We start from the raw sequence: 20,995 nt of genomic DNA, 5'->3' as shown, positions 1-20,995 counted from the left end.
CAATATGTTGAGCATTGGGGCAGATGTATTAAACCTGGAGAAGTGATAAAGTGGAAGGTGATAACGCAGCAGCCAATCGGCTTCTATATTTAATTTTTCAAACCCAGCCTGTAACTTGACAACTAGGAAATGATTGGCTGCTGCATTATCACCTTCCACTTTTCACTTCAGCAGGCTTAACCCTTTGAGTGCCAAGTGAATTTGTCAAAAATGGTGTGAAAATTGCCTGGCAAACCCTTTTATTCAACATAGTGACCTGTAATGTTAACCTTATTTCGGAAACCAGTAAGCTCGCTCGAAGCAAATGCTTAGAAAGCTAGTCTGCTACCTTGTGATTGCCTCTGTGTTCGTGCATGTGTGAGAGAAAGAGATGTAGTTTCACTCACTAATACACCTTTCAGACATATGGCAAAATCCCGGGATTTTTAACGTGCTTGCGCACAATCCCGGGACTAGCGTATGTCTGAAAGGCTCTACCTGGGATTTTAGTCCTCTAATATCCCGGGTCCTGCGCACCTGCAATGGACCCAGGATTTTTAAAAACCCGAGTTTGAACCGGGTCTAAAATCCCGGGTAGTATGTCTGAAAGGGGTATTAGTGTTCCTTCTAGGAACTGGGCAGGGCAGGGCAGTGCTGCATGGGGCAGCATAAACCGTGCGGAACGGGCCTGCTGACGTCACCATTGTGGGTGGGCCCGGGCCGCCGATGTAATGAAAGGGGGCGGCCCAGCCACCATCATAATGAAAGGGGGCAGGCCTGGCCGCCGCCGTCACAAAAGGAGGCTGGCCGGGCTCGCCGACATCGCCAAAAAGGGGCATGCCTAGCCCCACCGAAGTCACTGCCTGGGCATCTACAGAGGCGCTGGGCTTCCATGTGCTTCCGGCGGGGACAGGCAGCCGGCTGTTTTAGCAGGGCGCTGCTAAAACAGCCTAGCGGGAACACTACTCGCTTTCTGAGACTCACACTTTCTCACTTTCTGAGACTCACAAACGGACACTACAAATGTGCTGCACAGTCTATTTCTACTGTCTCAGAACGAGGGCTATGCTGCCCAATCCCGAGCCATGCCGCCCCTCCCTCCATTCCAGCCGATGCTGGCACCCTGCCGGGTTTTGGCAGCCGCCAAAATCTAATCGATATCGGCGGCAAACAGATCAGCTGTTGTGTCCACGGCTTAAGCCTATGCTTTTTTTTATTACAATTAGGGGTAAATTTACAAAAGCTTTTAAAAATGTAAAGAGGTGATGTTGCGCATAGCAACCGATCCAATTCAGAGAAATTATAGACAGAATCTGGTTGCTATGGACAATTTTACCTCTTCATTTTTAGCAGCTTTATGATCTGCAAGTGTCGGTGTCTTAAAAATAGGATTACTTTTGAGTCTGTTAAAAACAGCTCAGTTAATCACCTTTCCAGTTCTCACCACAAATCTACAGTGATTTCCTTTCTGCCTTCTCTTTACAGGGGGGATATTCTGGTTCACTCGCAAAGTCAAATTCCTTCTCAAATGGACAAAACCATGTGCACTGCAGGTGGGGCCGATGTAACTTGTGCAGAGAGAAGGAATTTGCCTTTGTGAGTTATCCCGAATAAGGGCCTTAGTTCGTTGCAGAGTTTACTGCTCCCCTTACAGCACTCTTATGAAGGAACTCATTTAATGGTAACTAAGCAAGTTGGATATATAGGGGGAAATTTAATAGGATGAGAGATTCAGAAAGTGAGAGATTTGGTAAGATATCTCCAGTTTCTTTAAAGCGGCAATCGCTTATGATTGCCGCTTAAAAAACAAAAAGGTATATTTTTTTACCAAATCTCTCACTTTCTGATACTCTTATCCTATTAGATTTCACCCAAAATATTTTGTTTCTTGAAGATGCATCTACAGGGGCGCTGGCATATTCGGGAAGTGTGGCCAAGTGGGGTTGCGCCCATGCCCCATTTGGTTGCCTTAGTACAAACATAGTACCGCAACTCAAACAAAGAGGGGCACACTGTGGCATATGGGGGTACATTGCTACACATAGCCTGGGACTACAGAGAGACCTTTGTTATTTGTACCCGCCACAACCCTGACACCTTTGTCCCTGGGTATCTAGAGGTATCAATCTTCCATTCAAAACTCGGGACATCGATAAGCAACAAATGAACGTCATCTGTGCCCATCAGCAGTATGTATTTCTGGTGCAAAAGCCTACAACTATCTAAAGTTGGGTACACACTGGGCAATATGTCGTTACCACCCCCAGACACAACTTGCTGTCAATCACTTTGCGAACGGCCAATGATTTAAAAAAAAAAAAGTAGATGGCTTTTATCGCAGGACAGCCTCGCACATGCGTACTATGGGCCATACAAATGCGCAGTCTATCAATTATCGGCTCAGGTCTGAATTACCCCCCAGTGTGCCCAGCGCAGTGTTTTGTGACACATGAGGACACATTTCCAATATAAGGATGGCTTTTACTGAGTGCACTGGCCAGCTGAATGTGTAGCCCGGAACTTTTAGCAAGTTGGAGTATAAAGAGGTAACCTCATGTGGCTAAGTTGCTTCCATGGTAATTACAGCCCTGTGTGAACTTGTGATATGATGGCATTCCAGCCACATACACTTGTATATCTTTTGTTTGACTGGTCTTTAGGGTATACTGCAAGGAGATATCAGGCATGTTCAGCAGCCACATCCCACATATGTAGTTGGACAAGAAAAACCCAACCATATGTTGGAAATGACCCGGCGTTTCAGTTATAATTCAAAGGTCTGTTAAATCTCCTGCCTTTAAAGCATTATAACGCACCACCAGGACTCATCGTAAATTATATATAAATCTGTGTTTTTCTGAACCAGGTTATAGCTTTTTGGCGAACATCATTTTAATATGTTTGAAATGGATGAGACACGGATATGTTTGGAAACCACTGCGGTCCATGTTCCACATCTGGTTGAGTTCATATTGTGGAAACCCCAAGTTTATGGAAAAGCATTCCTAATGGTTATTTTGTCTTGGTTTTTTTTTTTTGAGAATCTGTAAGTGCAAGAGCGTGGGTTTGTGCGGAGGGATTGTGTGCCAACAATATCCCTTTAAAAATACCACAACCCTCCAATAGCATTAAGGGCTGCGTAGAGTTCTAGGGAAGAGCCTGGGCGCGATGATTGTGTGTTTTGACTTTCATGTGCTATTGTACATATGTTTTATTTTAGATCGATTTTATGGTTTCATCTCATGCAGTTAGTTGGAATTTAACCAATTAAATTCAATAAAACAAATGCACGTGAACAAAGCTAGAAAGTAATCCCCATACTCTGATAACAAGACAAGCCTATTATTATAAGCAGCCTCCTAACTTATCTGTGACTGGGGCCTATTTACCTCCTCCTTATCGTGAATATGTCAGTTGGGTATCCTGAAGTCCTGAAAGATGGATTCCAGAGACTGTTATCCTGCCATCTTAGTTGCCTGTGGCAGGACCAGCACCACAGTATAAATAAACTTCCTTTCTGGAGTGATGTTGCTCCTCCTCTGTGTTGGTGATAGGCTGGGTGTGTAGCACTGAGCTGTGATGTCACAGCACCACATCATGCTGGTAGTCAGCCAGTAATACAGAAGAGCATCACCTAGTAGCATCATGGAGACTTGAGGGTTATTTCTCAAACCTTCAAAAGGGTACTGGTGGTGGTGATGCCTAGATCAACCAATCAGGTTGAAGTTAGCATTTAACTGCTACAGTCTGTAAAAAGATTTTGATTGGTGGTTGTTTCCTCCTGGGAAGATCTGATAAATCTCCGGCTGCCTGATTCTGTGCAGGTGAAAGGTGTACGGTCACCTTTATCATGTCCAGTGCTGGATTGTGTTACTACACATGGCTACATCACCACTGGGGGGGGGGGGGGGGGGCGGCACTGTGGTATAATGTGCACTGGGGGTAATACAGTGTGTTTTAACACATTTGTGGGCACTAGAAGTATTAACAAAATGCACAAACATCTCCAATGTATCTTATTGACAAGTTTATTGATATGGGCCCCCACAAGTTAGTTGCTGTTGGACAATCAAAAATCCATCCCAGATCGATTCTTGTGAAGGCTTCTAAATTAGATCATTTTAGATTGATATTATATGACATAATAATAACGTTTATTTATATGGCACCACAAGAGCTCCATAGCGCCTGACAATACATAGATGAGTGAAAACCAAGAAAATAACGAATTACAGTACGATGCAAATTAGGACAAGTCCATAAAAACCATTGTAGCAGGGGGCAGGACACTGACACAATTATCAGGGAACTACAGCCTTGAGTTTTTATGACTGCACTTTGGGTTTTATTTTTAACCCCTTTGCTGCCAAGGAATCTTTTACACCATCGTTTCCCAAACTCTGTCTTCCAGGCACCCTAACGGTCCAGGTTTAATGCTGGGTACACACCAGGACGACAAGGGTCCGATCCCATCAATCTAGATCCAATTCCGACCAATTGGATGTAGATTGTGTGGTGATTGAGCCCTTTTCTGTCCTGGTGTGGACCAATACCGATCTGATGCGCGGTCCCGTGGGTCGGACGGTCGTTATTCAGATCCTACCTGCAGCAGGTAGGATCTGAATAACGACCATACTCCCGGGTGCGTGTCGCCATCGGATAGGACCCACTCATGGTGCACATCATGAGCGGGTTGTGCCCCCTGCGTCATCGTGAGTGGGTCGGAAGAAACACTGATGACCCGCTCACATTGTGCATCAGCATGGATTAGAATATCCATGGCTAAGCCCCAATGGTTCAATCAAATTGACTGAGGTACTGATTTAAGTCACCTGTCGCCAAGCATGGATTTACTAACAGCCTAGACCGTTAGGATGCCCTGAGTACCCGTATGGGAACCTCTGACTTACATGCGACTGAGTTTGTGTGGATCTGGATGTGCAAGTCAGAAAGTGTAGTTTATGCTCATTGCAACCAGTCACATTCAAACTGACATTATTGTAACACAAATTGATGACCGCTAAAAGCTGATTGGTTAGTAAGGGAAATCTGTCCATTTTATCGGTCTCCACGATAATTCTACCCATTAATTTGTAAGAACATCCTGTGTTTCTCAGAGCAATCATTGAATCTAATATGTTCTATCAAGCCCTACAATGTTCCATTAGACTCCGGAGGAAGAAATGCTGATCACAAAGGTCTCGGCATGAAATGACAGGGCCGCCTTTCTCAGCATGGCTGAATGTCCCCGAGATTCAAGAAGCATGTCCTTGTTATTGCAGGAAAAAGTTCTGCTCCTGCGCACACGAATAGAATGAATGTCCTAAAGAGCAAAGGGAGGTCTAATGTATATTATATAGGATGTGTGTCCTTTTACAGAGCCCAATGGGCTGGAACATCCTGCGGAAAGAATAGAGTGCTGACTCTCTCCAATGCCCCCGGCATGGGGTCCAAACAGAGCCATTGTTGGCTTTTTACCTATAGGTTTTGTGATCCATGAAGATTACAACACACTGCACGCACTAACACAATGGTAACAATTTGTGTTCGTACAGGTGGCAAAATAGCCCAGTTTTCCCATCTATAGTCAGACGTACAAAATGCTGTCCATTCAGTGACTCCTCATTCTGGCTTTTCCCATTAACACCGTTGCTGTGTGCTCTGCTACAGTTATTTCGTTTCACAATGTACACTGCCGGCCAAAAGTTTGGATACATTCGAATCTTAACATTTTTTAGGACGTTTCGGCTTGAATCGACTATTTTTCACCCTCGATTAATACAAAGTCTGTATAGGTGTTTTGTGAGAAAATTGGGTGGTCACAAGTGACCTAAACCTTAAAAATATTTTCACGATATTCGATACACACGGAGCAATTTTGTGCTCTTTTCTAAGCAATCTGACTAGATTTCTTAGAAAGTAAACACAGATCTCTCCGTGTGTATGCCCCAAGTGATTAATTATCTCCTGCTAAGTCAGTGCATGCAGTCAAAATGGGCTGGGATCATTTGGTCTGAAGCATGATGGTCGACATGGGAAAAGGTCGACCTGATTCTTGGTCGAAAGGTCATTAGTTTGACAATGTCTAGGTCGACAGTTAAAAGGTCGACATGTGGTTTTCACTGTTTTTTTTACCTGAATGTCGACATGGACACAGTTTAAAGTGCTGCGCTCGCAATGCGTCGGGCACGGTACCTCGCTACGCTCGCCACACTATTTTATTCTCCCACCACGCCCTAGTGGATGGTAGGGCATGAAATACCGCCTGTCGGCACATGTCGGCTCAAAAAACAGTGGAAAAACCCCATGTCAACCTTTTGACCTAGACACTGTTGAACTAACGACCTGTCGAACGAATGACCTTTTGACCTAGACCCATGTCGACCTAATGACTGTCCACCATCATGCTGTAGACCAAATGACCGCATCCCGTTAAAATCTAGTCAAATTGCTTAGCAAGTGACTGCTTATCTCTCTGTGTGTACAGAATGAGCGATAGTGAACGAGATCTCTCATTCTGAACCACTACCCAGCCTTTTTTTTTTTTTTTTGCTTAAGCAAAATTGCTTGGCACAAATCACTGCATGTGTATGTGCTCTCCATGGGCAATTGGACTCAGGGAAATCTCTTATCCTAAATAGCTTAGCAAAATTGCTTCGCACACGTCTCTACATGTATATGCCCCTTTAGACGTGTTGAGCGGTTTAGTTGTATTGCTCGAGTTCTATTTACTTTTTGGCTTTGGCTTTGGATTTACATTGAATTCTGCAGGGGCGTAACTAACTATTCAGCGCCCCCCCCCCCGCCGCACGTTTATTCGGTGCCCCCCACCTAACCTGCCCCCCTTCTTACCCGCGGTCTTCTTACCCGCGGTCTGCGTCGTCTCGCCCGGCTCTCTGTCGGGACCTTCCTGACGTCACGGTCCCGGCCGGCTCCTGCTGCTACAATGAAAACGGACTCTTAGAAAATGGCTGCCCCCATACTGCAGACAGAAAACTGTCTGCAGTATGGGGGCAGCCATTTTCTAATTGTCAGTTTTCATTGCAGCAGGAGCCGGCCGGGACCGTGACGTCAGGAAGGTCCCGACAGAGAGCCGGGCGAGACGCAGACCGCGGGGGCTGCGGAGCTATAGTTACGCCACTGGAATTCTGAAGTACGGTACACACGTTTTCAGTCAGTTCTGACAACACTGTGAAGTCAACATCTTCGTAGATTTGGAACTAGTTTTTAGTATAAAATAAAAATTTTCGTTTAAGGAGGAAACTAAACGAAATGCCCATTGCATCATGTAATGAATGCACCTTGTATTGAGAGTTTCGTTTAAAGGTGTTCAAACGGCGATACAAAGATTCAGACACTGGCAGTTATAGTGACGTCTGAAAGCATCATGCTGTAGAAAGCCGTCCATCCTGGGGAATGTGGCTGAAACGGGCGAGAAAACGATCAGTGTGTATGCACCTTTTAAAAGTTTCCTAGCAAAGCTGATCCAGCTGCACAGCCAAAGATCAGTAGGTCTGTCTTATTTAAGGAACTTAACAGAGACCGCTGTCATTAAAAATAAGTGTTTCATACAAAGCCTGATGGTAAAATTGTGATCTGATTATCTGCACAGACAGTTTCTGCTACGTGCACCCAGTAACTGCCTACATAACAGTGACTTCTCTGAAGGGTATGCGCAAACTGCACATCCCCATATACTGCAAGCTATTTCCATATATCACATTACACTTTATGTATATCCCTATAAACCACATCATTATTCATTCTGATTGACAATGGGCACTTGTGGTCTAGTGATGAAAGAATTGCAATTAGTACTTTTCCAAGAAACGTGTATTGATAGGCCTTGATATTATATGTAATCTATTTTAATAAATACTGTTGATGACAGATCATTACACTGCCTTGTACTTCAAAGGAGTTAAAACATGTCTTTGCATTAATAATTGGTAACTACGGTAACTCGGGAACGGATGGCTTTATTGGGGTGATATTTGTCAGGGTCTTCTGAAAACCACAAAATGAATAGCATAAATAATAGTTTGTTGGTTATAGCACTGGTAAGCACAAGAATGCTAGTTGCTGTAAAGCCGTTTTTAAAGGTTAATTTAGTTTTATAATTAGGCATGGTGTTCAAAAATCCAACACACATGCATACCTCCCAACAGTCCAGAGGAATGTCTCGGCCGGCAGTGTTCCGCGGCGGGGGGGTGGGGGGTGGCACTGTTAGGAGTGTCGTCCCCCCCCCCCCCCCCCTTGGGAGTATAAATGCTGTGCACAGCTTTTTTTCCCGCAGCCAGGGGGCTGGGGGCATGGCTAGAGCCTCTGGGTCATGCCCCCATAGCGTCAAAACTGAGGTGTGGCCTCGCAAGAGAGCCGTGAGTATAGGCCACGCCCCCTTTCATTAGGTGTCCCTCCTCCGTCTCCCTAGAAGTTGGGGGGTATGCAAATACTACCTGGGAAACTCCATTCACAAAGGTACTTGAGGTTGACAGTCAAAAGGTCAACATGAAAAAAGGTAGACACCTTTTTTGTTGACACCTGCGTTAGCAATGCTGCCTCACTACCACTGCGCTTGGCACATTTTGCCATTCCCAACTGTAGTCTGTGAGTTGCGAGACCCCCACAGATAAACAGAGATGAAACCCTCCCCCCCGAAGCCATCGCAACATGCTCCGCAAATACTAGTCTGCTGCGACGCAGATAGGAAAGACATAGACTCCATGGCCATGCAGACTGGCTGTGGGATCTGTTGCGCTTGCCATGGTAACTGTCACATCTGCATTTTTGTAGACACACCCACCCCCCAAACGGCCCCTTACTGTCAATCACTCCGCATTGCAAAGGTACTTGGCGTGTACACACTGTGGCCGTGATGCAAGCGCAGTCTTCCGATAATCACTCAGTTGCGACATCATCAAAGTTGTGACCACATCTGAATCAGGCTTTTTTTTAGTCGTATTGGGAGAAAAGTGGTATATAAATATTTGTTATTTGTGGAGAAAGTGAATAATGACGCCATTTCTTTATACAATATGACCGAAGATGGCGGTTCTATTGTAGATGGCATGTTGCCCATAGCAACCAATCAGATTCTACTTCTAGAAGACAGAATCTGATTGGTTTCTATGGGCATCATCCCACCTTCAACTCACATCTTAGTAAATTTACCCCGTAGGGTGTATTCTACGGACTAACTGATCCCATATATAGGATTACACTGATCAGGTGAATAGTTCAAAGACCACGCACAGCAAAAATGGCTAAAAATCGTCCTGGAGCTATGTAATGTCCATTTTTATTGTGCGGTAGGATCCGGTACACTTTCCCAGACCCATGCGTTATCGCACAAAAATGTGTCTCTGGCGGCTGATTATCGCGGATTATTCTTTGGAACCTAAAGCATAATCTCCAATAAATTCTACATATCAGAGCTAATTGGATAGCCCCAGGCTGATCCATTAGTAAATTACTGTATCTTAATGGACACCAGCCAAAAGCACTTGTTTGTGACTCGCACAACAACAATATATTTGTGTACTCATTACCATTAGTTCACCATTTCTCATACTTTTGGCCAGATGTAATATCATCTGAGTTCCAGGGCCGTGCGGGATGCCAAGCAAACACAGACTTTTTTTTTTTTTTTAAAGGGGCAATCTTTTACAAGGCATGTTTTTTGCGTTATGAAACTTATGCGTTATGAAACTTTAAAAAAATAAAGTCTGTATTTCTCTCCCTGGGTGCTGTGATGTCAATGTAGAGGAAAGGTAGAGAGCACCTTTGATTCCATACACACAGGGCGTGATACTGACTTGTATTCCCTGAGAGCAGCCACAGAAACCTGTAAGCAGCTATTCAATTGTTTGTGCCACTGGGAGCCCATCGGGAGGGTGTGGCCAGAAAACTGACCAGTCATCTTTTTGCATGGGTTTAGTCACTGTACTTCCCTAAACCTAGAATATTTGGGCAAGATATGCTTTACGTAATGGGCATCCAGGACAAAGAATTTCTTATCGTCTGACACTTCAACTGTTTACCAGCGACCTCCGTTCCCATGTGGTTTCACAACTAGACAAAAATAAAAATCTATTTCCCAATCACTGTGTGTATACGCTGTCTTTGCCGGCTGAGCAAAGCATCATGGGAGATTACACTTTAGCAGCATCCAAAATGCCTAACTTTTCTTGTTTATAGAAATGTATAACGTATTGGAGTTTTTCCTTATTTCATGTTTTTTATATCATGTGTTCTATATTTTAGGACTTGAAAGGGTGCATCAGCTGGCAGAGAACACCAGATACTTCAGACAGCGATTGCGGGACTTGGGATTCATCATTTATGGGAATGAAGATTCTCCTGTTGTCCCTGTACTCCTTTACATGCCAGGAAAAGTAGGGTAGGTCTTCCATTACGGGTTTATAATATTGTGAATACCATTTTCTCTACAATAAAACATTACAATGTGTCATTTCTTCAGGCATCTTCTTTCTTACAGTATACAAAGATGTAATGGATAAAAGTTGCACACTAAGACATCGGCACAACCGAGTCACAACATTGCATGGTGGAACTTAGTGATGTTTAAAGTGCAAGGTGGCTAGATGTATGTGGATACATCTGTATAATGCAGTATAATAAAAGACACATATATAGATGTGTTCTCATAGTCATGCCAAACCTACCTACCAGCCGAACCAGGTCTCATGCAGTTTGGCTGGTGCGGAGCATCTTTTTTGCATCTTTCTGAACCAATATACAAATTAGTCGCAATAATATTCTATTGAACTCATTGCACTGATTCATTTGATATTACATTAATACATCTGTGTGCGACTGAGTCTGAATAAGTATATAGTGCAGCAAACTTTTTTTCAATTGAAGACCGGGTTCCATTGTGCCTCGAAGACTAATTCAGACTCTGGGCGATGTACTAAGCCTTGAAAAGTGATAAAGGGGACAGAGATAAAGTGCCAGCCAATCAGCTCCTTTTTGTCACGGTATAGGCTGGGTTTGAAAAATGACAGTTATGAGCTGATTGGCTGGCACTTGATCACTTCTCACTTTCTCTCTTTCCAGGGCTTAATACATGTGGCCCTCTGTCACATACAGATATAAGAGTGTGATATAGCAAATGTATCCGTGCAGTGTCCGGAAGCGGTTTCATTGCATTACAACTAGGAATGCATATTCACGTAAAAGACGTGAAAAATGTGACTCCTCTCAGAGCAGCTTGCTCACGCCACATGGCCTATTAAGGCTAAGTGTATGAGGACAGATCTGTTTGTTAGAAGTATATGGTCACAGACATTTACAACAAGCATATTGTTGTAAAGCAGTGTCTATGGCCGCCGTCAGACATGTTTGGGTCATCAGGAAAGCCTTGGAGTGCCACTATGAAATACACAATACAAATCCAGATGACATTTGCCTTTTATGTCTATATATGATATAAAGGTCATCGCTTATTGTGTGTTCTATACTTTTTTTCTGTCAACAGCGTATTTATAATAGGTCACGGCCCCATTTTTTTTCGGAGTTCCGCACAGGCACAGCAGAGTCTGAGCCCTCTAGTGCTCAGACTCTGCTGTGTACTAGGAGCACTACTGCGGCAACGGTGAGGAGAGAGGACAGGGCCTGAGTGGAGGAGGGTGCACACAGGCCTCCTCATCTCTTGAAGCGCTCTTCCTTCCTGTGTTGTATAAAGTCTTCATTGGCTTAAATTGTGCCAAAAATAATGTAGGGATGGGGATATCTGTGATATCTGGAGGCTTATGGTAATGAGTGGTTTGCCTGATGGAGGATTTGGGGTCTGTGCCCAGTTTCAGTGGGGTAGGTTGGGGTATTGGGGTAGATGTATTAAGCCTTATCAAGAGATAAATGCAAGGGTGATAAAGAGAGATAAACGTCCAGCCAATCAGCTCCTTAATGAATTTTTTTAAACACAGCCTGTAATATGGCAGTAGGAGCTGATTGGCTGGATGCTTATCTCTCGTTATCACCCTTGCATTTATCTCTTGTTAAGGCTTAAAACATCTGCCCCATTATGTGAAATGTAGAGGTTTGTGGTTTGTCACAGCCGCTTAAAGGTCTGGGGGCCACTAGACTGCCAAGCATATTGAAACCACCAGTGTAGTGATGTATGAATCCCACCTATTTTAGTTGTTGGCTCCACCTACATTTGATTTGGTGCCGCCCACATGAGGCCACTTCTAGAAAAATTTTCCAGGGCCACTTTTAGTTCCCAATCCACCCGTGCTTGGTGCAACCAATCAGCTGGATATCTTCTAACTTGCATTGCTTCCACTGGCAAGCTTCTAGATAATGGCAGATTCATCTTTTATAATGGATGTTTAGGTAGATGGCAGTGAGCTCCAAACAGCTCTGTAGAGAACTGCTTTTGGAAGTGTGAATGAGTGAGAGGCTGTAACAGATTAAACTGTATTAATGATAAATATTGAGAATGGTAACAGATGGACCGTTATGTAATATGAGCCTCTAGTAATCCTGTCTCGTCTTACTAAGTATGATTAAGTCTGTAGAGACTTAACTCTCGTAGACATCCGTAAAACTAATCTAAGTTGTCTCAGTCATTCATGTCGCACCATTAATTGTACACATCGTTGTATGCCACACTACGCTGTAGTCATGGTCTTCAAAGGGGGTTTCAAATGCTACAGGGGCGAATACAGGTTCTTTACTAACCCTTGTGTATAAAATGTAGATGTAACTGCTGCTATTCTTATATTGCTCACAAGATTCAGAAGTAGACGCTCTGGGCAGACCACTTGGAAATGGAGTATTCGAACTGAAAGAATAAATGTATTTCTTATCAGTTATTTATATAGCGCCCACCTATTCCGCAGCCTTTACAGAGAATATTTGTCCATTCGCACCAGTCCCTGCCCCAGTGGATGTATCTAACAAATGTATTTTCTCCTCTGCACATCCAGAGCCTTTGCACGACACATGCTGGAGAAGAAAATTGGAGTCGTGGTAGTTGGGTTCCCAGCAACGCCGATCACTGAAGCCAGAGCGAGGTTCTGCATTTCTGCAGCTCACACAAAGAAGATGTTGGACACGGTATGTAAACCGGCTGTATTCTTCCTTTTTCTCTCTGTGCGGAGATATTTATTTATTACCAGTTATTATATAGCGCACACATATTCCGCAGCGCTTTACATAAAATATTTAAACATTCACATCTGTCCCTGCCCCAGTGGAGCTTACAATCTATATTCCCTACCACATGTACATGCAGGCATTCTAGGGTTAATTATTGTTAGGAGCCAATTAACCTACCAGTATATTTTTGGATTGTGGGAGGAAACCGGAGTACCCAGAGGAAACGTACGCAAGCACGGGGAGAATATACAAACTCCACACAGTTAGGGCTTGGGAGGAATTGGACCCATGACCTCATAGCATATTGCAATTGGTGTTACACTGCTGCTGCAGCTGAAATGTTCGATGTTCTCAACCACCTTTCTTAATAAATCTTCCGGCAGGAGTCTAGAAAGGGGGCAGAGGTGCAGTTCTGCAGAATGCTTTCATAATGTCATTTTTATCTACTAAGAAACACCCAAATGCTACTAGAATCAATAGAGTAGTAACAGTCTGTGAATACACAACAGCTGTAGTGTAATGGTATCTGCATCAGCTCCACCATGTGTCGTTGCTAAGCGCTAGATACTGAGTCACATGCTAAAGGCTGTAGTTGCCAGCAGCCAGGGAAGCCAGGTTTACTACCCTACAGTATGCTGATGTAACAATCCGTAAGGCTGATGCAGGGCTTCCCTGATTCTACAAGTGGAATCCCGTGCCACCGATTGAATTTGCAACCTCTTTGCAACTGTCATCTTTATATGCAGGACAGCAACAGTAGCCTTGCAAAAGCTCCATCCAGAAGAGGTTTCCCTTCCACATTCGGAATATTAAATATAGGTCCACAGGACCGAAACACGGAACGTGCCATCCTGAATGCTAAATTTCTGTATGATTCAGAATAGGACGGGCAGACGCACACACAGAGCGTAAATTCACATCTGCACATGCGATGTATGCAAACTTGCCATTTGAGTCTGTGTGCAGTACACGGTCAGTCTAGTCTCCATGCTGTACAGTACATGGCCAGTCTAGTCGCCATGCTGTCCGCGGCCAGCCTATTCGCCACACTGTACAGTACACAGCCAGTCTAGTAGCCGTGCTGTCCGCGGGCAGTCTAGTAGCCGCGCTGTCCGCCGGCAGTTTAGTAGCCGCGCTGTCCGCCGGCAGTCTAGTAGCCGCGCTGTCCGCCGGCAGTCTAGTAGCCGCGCTGTCCACCGGCAGTCTAGTAGCCGCGCTGTCCGCCGGCAGTCTAGTAGCCGTGCTGTCCGCCGGCAGTCTAGTAGCCGTGCTGTCCGCCGGCAGTCTAGTAGCCGCGCTGTCCGCCGGCAGTCTAGTAGCCGTGCTGTCCGCCGGCAGTCTAGTAGCCGTGCTGTCCGCCGGCAGTCTAGTAGCCGTGCTGTCTGCCGGCAGTCTAGTAGCCGGTCTGTCCGCCGGCAGTCTAGTAGCCGCGCTGTCCGCCGGCAGTCTAGTAGCCGCGCTGTCCGCGGGCAGTGCAGTTGGAATTGGTTCCCAAGCAAACAAAAGTTTCTGTAGTGCTCTGTTTACATTCTGTATATTTTTAGCATTTGCTTTGCTGAGTTTAAAGTTGATAGATCACACGGCATTCCTCCGGCCCCGTGTAAAGGCTCCATGTCTGCTAGGGCTATACTTTTCCTTCATTTAAAATGGACAGATGAAAAGAACCTTGCTCCCTGTGAAATGAGAGCTCTTGGGCTATATGTCAACAACTGTGTTCATAATATACTTCTAATGAGCTGTTTAAGTGCGGAGTCTGGGCTTATTTGAATTAGAAGAGTATGTTATTATATCACTTCATTGGGGACAAATTATACTATAACTTTGGTCTCGTCTCAGTGTCTGTATATTATTCTTTTTTACCGTGGGCACTGACATCGCTATGTTATTATGTAAGGAGGCCGCTCTTTTTAAAGAATATGGACTAAAATGTGTATCCAGTGTATGGCGCTTAAATATTTTCTTTATAAAACACGGTCTCACGGCTCTATGATTAGGGTTTATTTTAGAGCAGAGAGAACCACAAAGAACATACATGGTACAGACTGTGCGTTCTGCTTTGTCACTGGTGCTAGATCAGTCTGATCTGAGGGTTTAGACTCTGTGAGGGCCGCGTTTCGTGTGTCTTACACCTGATTGGAAGAGAGCTGTAGTGATTAAGAACATTGTTGATAATTATATTATTATTAGCAAAATATATAAGATATTATATGCAATTACCATAACTATTTAATGAAGGGGAGAGGCATAAGTAAAAGCAGGGGGGGGGGGGGTTTCAAGTTGCCTGGAAACCCCACTTTCACAAAAGAATGGCTAGCAGCGACTACATGCAGTATAATGGCACCGCATGGAGCTGATGTAAGTGCCCAGTGGCAGTAGATTTTCCTACAAAGTCTGTCACATTCAGCAGTGACGTCGGTGGCAGGCTGGGGGATGATCGCGGCGGCTCGGGAGGACTCGGGTGCCTGAGCGCTCCTGAGTCGCGTCGACCATACCCGAGCCTGTCATTGTGACGGATGGCTGGCGGGCGGGTCAGGGGATCGCCTGAGCAAAGGTACTGGGTGGGACGTGGGACGGGGGGGGCACTAGAGGTGCTGCGCCAGTTCTGCACACCTGGACACCACTGGCACGCACATATTGTATGTTAGTGGTATGCCCAGAGATTTTCCGGGACAGTCCGTCAGCTGAGCCCGGAAAATCTCCGGGCATACCACTCAAGGGGTTAATTCTCACATAAATCCTTTTATTAACACAAAGGACAGCTTTTGCAGTAAGATCTGTTCTTTGCGATGCGGCTCTGGCACTGGGCTTCTGGGTCTGAGACCCGGGAGTCCATCGTCGCATGTGCAGAGTGATGGCGCCATCCGCGGGGCATGCTGGCAGGGATCCGTGACCCATGGGCTGGCGACAGTCGCTTTAAAATCAAACATCCCTCCCCATTTGGAACAGTTGTGCACCTCACAGGCATGTGCATACCCGAGATTCTAGGTGGAGTGGCTTCACAGAATGGGTGTGACCTTGTGACAGTGGGTGACTGAATTGGACGGACAGAGTGTATCCAGCCATTGAGTCTCATTGTGTGTCTCCAGCCATTATCTCCTCCCCTCTTGTGTGTCTCCAATTCCAGACCTACACTCTTTAACTAGCTCTCAACATTTGTTTATCTTTACCGTGTTCAATCTACTTCTCTCCTCCTGAAATGGGGAATAGAGGAAAGGAGAGTATGTTATACTTGTATAGGTTTATTATAAATGCTGATTTCTATGAGAGTTTTAGCAACCTACACAAATAAATTGAACACTGAACTTACAAGGTCAGGGATTGACCTGTCTAGTATTTACAGGAATGTATTTGTTTAATAGGTCCATTCTACACAGCAGTTTAAGAAGAGTATTTAGTTATTTCTATCACTTCATCTATATAATCTGATTTTCATTCAAAATAAATCTACGCTCGCTAGCTTTTCACCCGATTTCACGGCCCATTGTGTTGGAATCGGGTGAAAATCTTGATCCCTTTCAGCCAGAATTCTAAGCCATCGCTAGTCATTGAGCAGCTCCGTTTCATGAATCTTGGTTTCTTTAGTTAAACTTTAGATTACCATGTGTATGTTCTGCAGGTCCTTGATGCACTTGACGAGATGGGCGACTTTCTACGACTGAAGTATTCCAGACAGCCCAGGTCCGACCGCCCAGCAGTCGACGATGAGACTGATGTTGACCTTGATGCGTAAAACTTATGGCCTAATTGCTGGACCTCTTTACATTTTGGATGACCGAAGAAGCTCCCATGGGGTTCATTGTAACCTGCAGTATCCGAACTGAAACACAACAGAGTTGTACCCAAAGCCGGTCTATAGTTCCCATTCTTCTCTCTTCTATGGATTTTGTTTCGTTTTGTTTTTACGTAATGAATCTAGAACAGCACATTTCATGTATAAGAAGTCAACGAACAGTTAGCCAAGTGACGGGTAAAAACAATTGTGAACATCTACCTCTTTATTTATAAAATGAAGATATGTTTACTGTTAAATAGTACAATTTACATATACAAGTTGTCACAACAATATGCCAATTGGGATTTGTATTGTGCTTTCAGAACTCTGAAAATGCAGTATTAATATAGTTCGCTTCTAAGCAATGAACATAAATTAAGAAACCTGGACGAATATTTGGATTAATAGTATATACATTAGAAATAAAGAAGAGAAACGTCATACAGCTTTCACACATGTCTCCAACTAAGGGCATGGTGGCCTAAGGTATACCACACAGCAGTTACACAGGCCAAATCTAGAGTATAGTCCCCGCCCCCTATCCACACCTACTCCGCCCAGTCTGCCAAAACTCCATTCTAATGTGGCTCAGAGATGGGGACTGTGCTGTGAAAATCGGGATAGATCGGAGGTATAACTGTTGTCCTATATAAATAAAATATTAGCTGGTCACGTCATGATGACTTTTCTACAAGAATATAGAACACAATATGTATTAAATATATACTTACTGAATGACAGGCGTCAATCTATGTTAGAAGGCGCTAATCCTAGTAACCAATGGCTTAGTGCATTGATTGAGGGCCCTGAAAACAGTTTTTATCCATTCTGTTATTTTTTAGTTAGGTTTGTATATAATGTATGAGTCCTATCCATTAAATGGGGTTTAGTAGAGAAACATTGGTTAAGTGTGGATGTCTAGCCAGGAGGCTTTAGAGAATGGTTTGATTTGGAGTGGAGTGACCCTGCTGATATTGCCACCCACCCATTCATTGTTTGTAAGCCGTAAATGAATGTGCATATAGCAGGGCATGAATGTGATGTACACACTGAATTGTTGGTCAAATCCATTTAAAAACCTATTATAAACTATAGATCTAATTTAATAAGTCTCTATCTACTGTATATGCTTGGTTTAATACCATCATTATCCATGCTGTCTTGTACCAGCTCTAACCTTGGTGCAAGAGATCTGTCCAAAAATGGGCATGTCTCCTGCATAGGCCACAATTCCAGGCATAGGTCTGCATGTCAACAGTGTTACCGCTCAGATACAGATGTGCCCATGTACACCTAGCCTCCTTTCGGGTTAAATAGACCATCGAGCCATGCCCTCGGTAGTGCCTGGGGTATTTTTTGAGACTTTCGCTATTAAATAGCATCCTAGTTGGAATGGACAGAATAGGACTCACAAGCAGCTTCTGCTGATTAAAATATTTGCCATGCCTCTATTTGATGTGTGACTGTGGCCGTATCTGCACAAGAAATAAAATTTTAGTGTTTTCTGGGAAAACATTGTAACTTAGCACTGTCGCTACAACCACAATTGCACACTCGATACAGGCGTGTCATTTTTATCAGCAGAAGCTGCTTATGTGTCCTATGTGCTTTGTTTTGTAACCAGGATGCTATGTAATGGAAAAAGTCATAAAACAGATGCCCGACGTTAGAGCGATACAGAGCTCTCGTGTTATGTGTAACATAACTGGAAATACGACAGTGATGTACAAGAAAATGATATGTGTAAAAGAGTAAAAAAAACTTCAGATACATTATAACCCAAAGCTTGTCCTTGCATCATCCTTAACCTCCATCTTGCACTTGCAGTGGCAATAACCCCCCCCCCCCCCCCTTTTCTGCTGATCTAAGGCCTGGCCCTTCCATAGTTTCTCCCCGTATAGTCTGCCTGTATAGTTTCTCCCCGTAACGTCTCCCACTCTTGCTCTTCGGTCAAGTTACTGATTTTTTTATTGCAATTTTCCACATTTAATTTTTCAAGTGGACTTTTATTTTCTACCATATGGTGCTTTTAATGTGAAATGATAATGCATCTTTTTACAGCAGCTGAACATTCATGTGCCGAAGGTATTCTGATAGCTATTCATATTGGTTGAGAGGCAGAAAACGCTTTAGTGAAACCCACCGATAATGACATTGTTGCAAGGTTTAGGGAGACCTAGAATTTGCCCGTTCATGTGACAAGCCCCTGATTTGCACTGAAGGTTTTGTATGTTTGATGTGTGTGTACCGACAGTATAGTACATGAATCGCTTCTATGGAATGCTCAGTAGTAATGTACTTCTATGAAATGCATTTTGGTTTTTATTTTTAGGTTGTTTTTATTTTTTAGCAGTTGTTTTTTAAATGCATTTGTTCATTGCATTGTGAGTATTATAACATTAAAGGTAAAAGAGGTGTATGATCTTGAACCTTTCCTTTGTGCTAGAGGAGTCTAGAAAGGTTCCCGCAAAAACATTCTAAGTTCAGGAGAATATGGGCCTCTATGTAATCAGCCTTGAAGAGACCTAACGGCTATTTCACACACTCCGGCTCCTGCTTGGCGGTGAAAACCCGTACGGCCAGGAAGCCGTGCCGTACTCAGTAGTTTAGAATGTTGGGGATTGCCACAGCCCGGCAGCCGTCCATCCAGTGGTGGGATCCGGATGCAACCGGTCGGCCGGGCCGTGGCCGTCCCGTGTGAATGGACACAATAGTGTCCATTAACAACTACTGTGCACGGCTTCTGGCCATGCGGGTTTTCGCCGCCCGGCAGGAGCCGGAGTGTGTGAAATAGCCCTAAGGGGGACAGAGATAAAGTACCACCAACCAGCTGCTAACTGTCATTTTTCAAACATGGGCAGATGTACGATAAAACCTGTAGAAGTAATAAAGTGGAAAGTGGTAGCGCACCAGCCACTCAGCTCCTAACTGCCAAGTTATGGCTGTGTTTGAAAGGGACAGTTAGGAGCTGACTGGCTGCTGTGTTATCAACTTCCACTTTATAATATCTCCAGGCTTAATGAATCTGCCCTAAAGCCTGTAACATGGCAGTTAGGGGCCAATTGGCTGGTACTGTACATTATCTCTCTGTAAGGTTTAGTACATACTGTAGATGCTTCATTCTTACAATATGGATCAAGCCTGCAAACTACAGTTCCGAGTGTACGCTGGCTTGAATTTAGCATTGATAGGAATGTGTTTAGCAGCAGTCATGGCTGTGTGTTTCCATCTTGTTTTCATCAGCAGCCAAACTGTACGAAGATGGGGAGAGAAAAATCATTTTCTGTCAGTTTATTGGACTATACTGTGTTCTGCTTTGTGACACGGTCCATGAAGCTGCGGAATGTTCCATGTAAAAGACGTAGCTAATGAATGTGAAGGAGGTAAATGTGCCAAGGGGTATATATGCCTACATTGATACAAATCAAGCCCGAAATAAAGTTGTAAATATTTGCTGAAATATGAAAATGTATCTTTCTTTCAACACTAATGAAAATGTCCTTGTAGGTAAGAATTAATATAACACACCAAATAATACTGACATGATGCACATAACAGACCCCATTGGGTGCCCTTGAGTTGTCAAAGTCCCTCCTTTTGTGAAGCTACTTCAGTGAGAAGATTTTATGGGAGGGGCCTTGACAACCAGAGTATTGCTGTGAAAAGGTTTACGGAAGCGGGAGGGACGAAGGCAGCTATCGGGGAAGTACTGCAGTAAGTGGCTCTGACTGCTTTGGGGGGAACCACAACAATCAGACAGGTGACATTGCATTTTTAAGTGTTACATGATAGGACCGTGAGGTGAAAAGAGCTTACCACTGCAAATTCCGGGGCTCAAAGCACCCCTATTCCCCCCTGTTGGTCCCATATCTAGCTGTTCATTATAGGCTCTGAGACTACTTTAACCCTTTCAGGTCCAATGTCTAGTCAAGCTCAACAGCTCTAGCGCTAGTAGCATATCCAATAGGAAACCACTTTAAAATAAGAATATTAACATCATTCAACATTCAATGTAGACCATTTTTGAATAAAAAAAAAAGAGTAATAATTTAAACCAGACTGTTTGAATTGCAAAAAAAAATCTGGACTGCAAAGGGTTAATCAACTTGCTTGACAATC

At 44.0% G+C, this 20,995-nt stretch overlaps 1 protein-coding gene across 2 annotated transcripts in view; it reads left to right on the top strand.

Annotated features, from left to right (window-relative positions):
- Positions 1 to 20,336, top strand: part of LOC146063452 (serine palmitoyltransferase 3-like) — a 117,207-nt gene extending 96,871 nt beyond the window's left edge. For both annotated transcript variants that reach the window (XM_083175836.1, XM_083175837.1), the window contains exons 10-12: positions 10,243 to 10,378; positions 12,933 to 13,062; positions 16,721 to 20,336. In XM_083175836.1, the coding sequence (XP_083031962.1) occupies positions 10,243 to 10,378; positions 12,933 to 13,062; positions 16,721 to 16,834 (380 nt within the window). In that variant the 3' untranslated portion in view covers positions 16,835 to 20,336. The remainder of the gene's footprint in view (positions 1 to 10,242; positions 10,379 to 12,932; positions 13,063 to 16,720) is intronic.
- The last annotated feature ends 659 nt before the right edge of the window (positions 20,337 to 20,995 follow it).

Source organism: Crinia signifera, chromosome 3, assembly GCF_055691185.1.
Source record: "Crinia signifera chromosome 3, ASM5569118v1, whole genome shotgun sequence".
In the NCBI taxonomy this organism is placed as follows: domain Eukaryota; kingdom Metazoa; phylum Chordata; class Amphibia; order Anura; family Myobatrachidae; genus Crinia; species Crinia signifera.
This window is presented reverse-complemented; position numbering and strand designations above follow the sequence as displayed.